Here is a 7,335-nt window from a genome sequence, read left to right on the forward strand (position 1 = left end):
AGGAGCTGAAACTTCAAGGTCGAGGTATCACTGTTAAATGTGATAGTCAAAGTGCAATACACCTGTCGAAGAATTCAGCCTATCATGAGCGAACTAAGCACATTGATGTGAGGCTGCATTTCATCATAGGAGTAATCGAGCATGGAGAAGTCCAAGTGCTGAAGGTTTCGACTGAAGACAATGCTGATGATATGATCACCAAGACATTGCCGAGTTGCAAGTTTTTCCACTGTATGCAGTTGATAAAGCTGCATGAAGAAAGCTCGTTTGTTCCCTTGACGTTATAGAGTTAGATCCAAGGTGGAGATTTGTGGGATATTGGATCGAACTCTAGTATGGCCAAAGGGTAGCTTCTTGGTTCGACAGGATTAAGCATGAAGTCGAAGGTTGTTCACATGCTTGTGTCGAAGATGCTAGGGTTATTAGCATGTTAAATTAGGTTTTAGTGTTTAAACCCTAATTTGTTAAGTTAGCTTGTTTATTAAGTTGGCTTGTGTAATGGGCCTTGTGGAAAAAGCCCATTATTTAGTATGTTAGGTTTTATTATAAATAGCATACTAGTCTCTCATCATTGCTAAGCTGCAAATCCTAATTTAGGGTGAGAGAGGTTATTTGTTATTCTTGTAAACTTGTAATCTTGTTTTAAGAGAAAGTAAAAGAATAACAGTTATAACCAATTCTTGGGTTCTTCTTATCTTCCCTAATTCCCTATTATATTTTGTTCTTGACATCGTTTTTCACAATATATAAGAAATTGGAACAGTAAAGAGTTTCAGGGAAGAGAGAGAAAAACACCAGAGTTTTACATAGGTTGGGTCTAATGAAGTGACATACTCTTCTCCTCAAGAATTTCTTCTTGAGAGTTTTCACTATGATGAAAGCTTTTGATAGACTTTTCCCTTAAACCACTTTTTACAAGGATTGGAGTTTTACAATGGCTGACTTCCCAACCAACAATGAAGTTATAACTACAGATACCTCCACAACCGTCTGAAAGCCTTTAACGATGGACTAAGCTCACATATCGACTAATATTTTTAACTACAAATACTTCCCCAACCAAACAGAGATTTTAATTTGCTTATCTCGGCAACCACAAAAGATCTTTTCAATTGGGTTATCTCATAACAAAAATAATTTTTCACCCAATGAGAAATTACAATAACTCCCCTACACTAGAGAAAAACCCCTCATAGATATAATACTTCACTCTCAAAAGCACTATGGTGAAAAAAACAATCATTGATATGATATTTCGCTCTCAAAAGAACTAAGGCAAATGTGGAAATGTAAAGTGAGAAAGAGGACAATGAGAGAAAGTTATAAATTACAATTATGGTATGTTATAAATGATAAATGAGTATTCTATTTATAGGACAAAAGGTGACTCAAATATGAAGATAATTCATGGGTTTTTAAAATATGATAATCGATTTATACATATCCAATAATCGATTATCAAGTCCATGAATGGAGGATTTTCAAACGAGTCATTGCATAATCAACTTTTAAACCTAATGCTTGATTATTGAGGGTTACAAAATAAATAGTCGATTATGCCTAACGGCTAATCGATTATCCAGCACAAAGACCCTTTATAAACAAATTTTCAAATTCTTAGCAAATTTGCTAAGCAAGAAAACGCTTTTTAGTAATCTTCGCATTAAGAGAGAGGCTTTTCAAAGGATTGAAAATGTGTTTGAGTGATTTTCCTAAGTAACATAAAGAGTTTCACCACAACGGAAAACCCAATTAAAAACGGTTGGGAAAGATATTTAACAACGCAGGCCCAGGCGTTGTTATGTAGAGTATCGTTGAATACATGATACTTACAATAACAACCCAGTAGCCGTTGTAATAAGCTGGAAAGCACGCTCCCTATCACAACGGTTTTCCAAAAGACCGTTGTGATAAATTTATTGGTTATGGGTTCGATTCCCAGCTTCACCGTTTTGATATTTATGTTTTCTAGACAGTGCGCGAGATATTATAACGGTTATGACTATAACCGTTGTTAAATTTTCTGCATAATTAACAAATTTTATCCTACTTTTATAATTAATCCAATTTTTTAAACTTGTATTATTTCTCACCATGTCACAGCAAAAAATAAACTCACATATATGATAAAGTTATTAGAATAATATTAATTGTATCATATTAATAATATCACATAATTGTATCATTTTCAATTGTACCATAACAAACATCCTACAATTTATTAGAACAAACAATCTACAGTTTACACATTACATAACATCATATAATTGTAACTTGGTGTTTTGGTGCCTTGTCTCTAGGTGTCTTGTCTCTTGGTGTCTTGACTCTAAAGACTTATAATTTTAAATAATTATACTTGTTAGTAAAAATACTTGGAAACTATAACATACATGAATATATTATGAATGAATAATAAATTACGTACTTGTTAATTTTTCTAAATTCCTTCTTCATGATCGATTCGAATAAAATGGACATCATCTCCATCAACTTCATCATATGAGGTAGGAACTTGCGTTGTGTAAGAAGGTGCAGATGAAATATCAAGACTTTCATCACTAAGAGGAATGTGTTTTCCTTGGAGAAAGATTGACCATTTTCCCGATATGTCTGATGGGTCGGTAACATATAAAACTTATTTTGCTTGAGAAGCCATGATGAATAGTTCGGTCATAAAAGATGCCTTGCCAAGGTCGACCCGAGTGAATCCTAAGTTATCAATGTGTACACCACTACTATTATTAGGAACCCACTTGAATTTAAATAAAGCCACTGTGAGATATTGGATCGAACTCTAGTATGGTCGAAGGGTAGCTTCTTAGTTTGACAGTTCGACAGAGTTAAGCATGAAGTCGAAGGATTGTTCACATGCTGGTGTCGAAGTGTGCATGCTGTAGTCGAAGATGGGTCTAGCATGCAGATGTCGAAGATGCTAGGGTTGTTAGCATGTTAAATTAGGTTTTAGTGTTTAAACCTAATTTGTTAAGTTAGCTTGTTTATTAAGTTGGCTTGTGTAATGGGCCTTGCTGAAAAAGCCCATTAGTTAGTATGTTAGGTGTTATTATAAATAGCATACTAGTCTCTCATCATTGCTAAGCTGCAAATCCTAATTTAGGGTGTGTTAGGGACCAAATAGTACTAATTTTCATATATTGTTTTTGGTCCCTTTAACCACTTTTTACTCAATAATCACACTTTTATTCATACAATTTAATAATTTTGCAATTTTGTTCGTTTTAGTTCATTTGAATTGTTATTTCACATGTTTGTTAGTTTTGTAGCGTTTTTAAGGTTTGAAGATCATGGAAGCAAAGAGGAATTACTTGAAGACTTGGAATAGAAAAAGAAGTGTTGATGAGGCTAGTTTTCCCCGCAAACATCCTTTGCGCCGCCAACTGCTAGATGATGAACAAGTCCAGTTTTGAATTTCACTGTTTGCCCCGCAAACATTGTTTGCCCCGCAAACACTGCGCTGCAGAATTTTATCTTTTACTTTGTTGCCACTTGTCATGAGAATTGGGCTTATCTTTTGAATAGGAAAAGTTAGTACGAATTAGGGGTTATTTAGGGAGATAAAAAAGGGGAATTAGAGATTTTCCATTCATTGTAAACCACACATTGAGATTAGGGTTTTTGGAGAGAAAAGCTTGCACCTTTGTGAGAGATTGATGCTCAGAGCTTCTTCTTCATTCTTCTTGCTGTCAACTATGGTGATGAGTAGCTAAATCCCACTTTGACAAGATTGGAGGTAGTAGCTATCCTTGTTAACTATGTATTTTCTCTAGCACTTTTGTATGAACTTCATTAGTATTGAAATGGATGAATGTTGTTGTTTTATCTTTTATATTTAGATTTGATTTATGATTGAGAAATATATTTCAAGTCTTGGTCTACAATATTTCATCAAGTAGTGAATAAATGCTAGAGATAGATTTATTTGCCACTTTTCTATTTGTATCAAACAATCAAGATTAGTATATTGATAGTTAGAGTGAGAGATCATCTAAAGATTAATATATTAACTTTCACAACCTTGTTTAGACATAAACATTGTTGAGAGGATACTAGAACATCGTCATTGCTATTGAAGTTATACATTAGTTGTTAAAGTCACATAGAAGATAGGAATAGTGAAACCAAAACCAATCTTGTTATCATTTTATTATTGAAACAAGTTTTAGTTTATTGTCTTATAATTGTCTTGATTAGAACAAATAGCGATTCAAAACAAAACAACTTTGTTACCTTCCGAACTTAAAATAATAGTAACTATAGAACGGCGGTAATATCACCCAATCTCTGTGGATACGATATAAAAATATTTGCCTTGAAAATACTATTTAACAAATTGGCGCCGTTGCCGGGGATTGGCGTTTGATATTGCAAGCATTGCAATAGTTCATTGTTTTAAGTTTGTTACTTTATTCTTAATTCTTTTGCGTTTCACTTGGTTTACTAGTTTTGTAGATCCTTGTGTATGCGAGAAAAAGCCACCGAAGAGCAATTTCATTTTGATCCCGAAATTGAAAGAACACTCCGAAAGCTCAATAGCAAGACACGAAGAAGAAGGAAGTTAGCCCAAGAGAAGCGACAAAGAGAAGAGGCATCTACTTCTTCTAACAATCAAATTGAAGAGGTAGTTGTAGACACTTTTGAAGGAGACATGGCGGGTGTTGTTCCAACCCAAATGTCTGCCAATAGTCCAAGACGCACCGCCCAATTTGCACGCAATGCTCAAGGTGGAGAAAATACGGAGATGAAGACCGGAATCCTCCAACTTGTTTATGCAAATCCATTCACCGGAATGGATCATGAGGATCCTTTCGCACATCTCACCAAATTTTACGAGATTGCGGGTTCAACGGGAGTTGATGCGGCGAATGAAGAATCATTGTTCAAGAGGCTATTTCCACATTCATTAATTGGGAAAGCTAAAGAATGGTATCTTGATCAATTACCAAATGTGATGACGGATTGGAATCTATTGGAAGAAAAGTTTTTAGAACGATATTTTCCTCAATCCCGATTCATGGAGGCCAAAACGGCAATCGCGGTGTTCAACCAAGGAAGCAATGAATCTCTTAATGAAGCGTGGGAAAGATTCAAATCCATGCTTAGAAAATGCAAGGGTCATGGTTTTGATGCTCCCACACAAATTCATATCTTCCGCAATGGGCTTCAACCGGTGCACAAGACACTTTTGGATGCTACCACAGGTGGATCTTTAATGTCAAAAAGCGCGGAGGATGCAATAATGATAATTGATCGTATGGCACTCAATGACCTCCAAACTCAACATGATAGGAGTCCATCACAAAGAAAGCCGTGTGTTCTTGAATTAAACACCAATGATGCCATCCTTGCTCAAAACAAGATTCTCTCTCAACAAGTTGAGTTACTCACTAAGCAAATGATGAAACTCCCACAACAAATGAAAGAGTTTCAAGGATCTCAAACTAGGCACCATGTGGCAGCTTGTGAACTTTGTAATGGAGATCATCCGACTGGTTTTTGTCCTCCCCCTGAAGGTGAAGAAGTGAATTATGTGAATAATGAAAACCAAGGCTATCAAAGTACACCTCCACCTCACAACAACCATTATCAAAGACACAATCAAGGGTATCAACCATCAAGATTCAAAAATTACAATTACCCTCAACAAAGTCCTTATCAAAGTCCAAATCCACAACATCAACAATCTCAAGGTGGAAGCTCAAACTTGGAAGACACTCTCACACAATTTATGCAAGCATCCATGGCTAATCAAAAAAGCAATGAAGCTGCCATCAAGAATTTGGAGAACCAAGTGGGCCAACTTGCAAAGCAATTGTCCGAACAACAACCGAGATCTTCTTTTTCCGCCAACACTCAAACAAATCCAAGGGAGCATTGCAAAGCCATTGTGACAAGAAGTGGTAAAGAGATAAATGGTGGAATAGATGGAGGTGTTATAGTGGAAGATGATGAGGAAATAATAGTTGAAAACCAAGAGGGTGAGGTGGTAGTTGAAGATGAGGGAGAAAAGAGTGAGGAGAAAGTGGAGGAAGAATTAGTTGAAAAAGAGCGGAAAGAAAAAGAAGGAAGAGAGAAAAATGACAAAAAAGTGAGGAGGAATAAAAAGAGAAATGAGAATGTGAGCACAATTCCTCTCCAATATCTACCTTACCCGCATGTGCAATCAAGGAAGGAAGACGCAAGGCGCTACGCTCGATTTATGGATATATTTAAACAACTTCACATAAATATTCCATTTTCCGAAGCATTGGAGAAAATGCCCAAGTATGCAAAATTCATGAAGCAAATGCTCACAAAGAAAAAGAAGTACACGGATGAAGAGACAGTTGTGCTTGATGCTCATTGTAGTGCAATTATTCAAAAAACTCCCCCAAGAAAGGAAGTCGATCCGGGACGAGTCATTTTACCGATCACCATTGGAGGTAACTACATTAGTAATGGTTTGGTTGATTTGGGGTCTAGCATCAATTTAATACCTTTATCCGTTGTCAAGAGATTGGGGAACATTGAGATGAAACACACCAGGATAACTTTGCAACTAGCCGATAAGTCTATCATTTCACCATATGGAGTTGTACAAGACATGCTAGTAAAGGTTGACAAATTTTTGTTCCCGGTTGATTTTGTGGTAGTCGACATGGAGGAGGATTGTGATGTTCCATTAATACTTGGAAGACCATTCATGAAGACCACCCGAATGGTGATTGATATCGATGATGGGATTATGAAAGTAAGGGTGCAAGATAAAGAGGTAATTTTTACTCTTTTTGAGTCTACGAAGCCTCCTAAGGATGAACATGACAACTTTCGAATCGATGATGAAAAAGGAGAAATCATTGAGGTGGCGAATCAATTTCACAAGAACAAGGAGAAGGCAAATCATGAGGGAAAGACTCATCACAAAAACTTTGAAGTTGGACAAATGGTGCTAGTGTGCAATTCAAGACTCAAGGTGTTTCCTAGTAAATTAAAGTCAAAGTGGTCGGGGCCATTTGTTGTGAAAGAGGTGCGAAATTATGGATCCATTGTGGTGGAGGACCCTAAAACACAAGAAAGCTGGACTGTAAAGGAACAAAGACTCAAAGGCTACCACGATGGATAAGCAAGCCGCGATGGTGTGTCATTTCGCTCGTCAAGCCTTGGTGCACCATCGAACCGTCGAGCTCGAACAACGTTAAACAAAGTGCTTGTTGGGAGGCAACCCAACGTCGTAAGTGAATTCTATTATGCTTTTTGAGTTTTTTTCAAAGTTATTTAGTAACTGTTTTTGAAAGGAAGTGAAGGATTAGTGTAAAATTTGGCAATTTTTAAAAATTTAAG

At 36.3% G+C, this 7,335-nt stretch overlaps 1 protein-coding gene across 1 annotated transcript; it reads left to right on the forward strand.

Annotated features, from left to right (window-relative positions):
- Positions 1-4,663: 4,663 nt before the first annotated feature.
- LOC131637138 (uncharacterized) lies at positions 4,664-7,117 on the forward strand. Its single transcript, XM_058907727.1, has 2 exons — positions 4,664-6,133; positions 6,314-7,117. The coding sequence occupies exons 1-2, from the start codon at positions 4,664-4,666 to the stop codon at positions 7,115-7,117; spliced, it is 2,274 nt and encodes a 757-aa protein (XP_058763710.1).
- Positions 7,118-7,335: the final 218 nt, after the last annotated feature.

The sequence above is a fragment of the Vicia villosa genome, unplaced genomic scaffold (assembly GCF_029867415.1).
Source record: "Vicia villosa cultivar HV-30 ecotype Madison, WI unplaced genomic scaffold, Vvil1.0 ctg.001926F_1_1, whole genome shotgun sequence".
In the NCBI taxonomy this organism is placed as follows: Eukaryota; Viridiplantae; Streptophyta; class Magnoliopsida; order Fabales; family Fabaceae; genus Vicia; species Vicia villosa.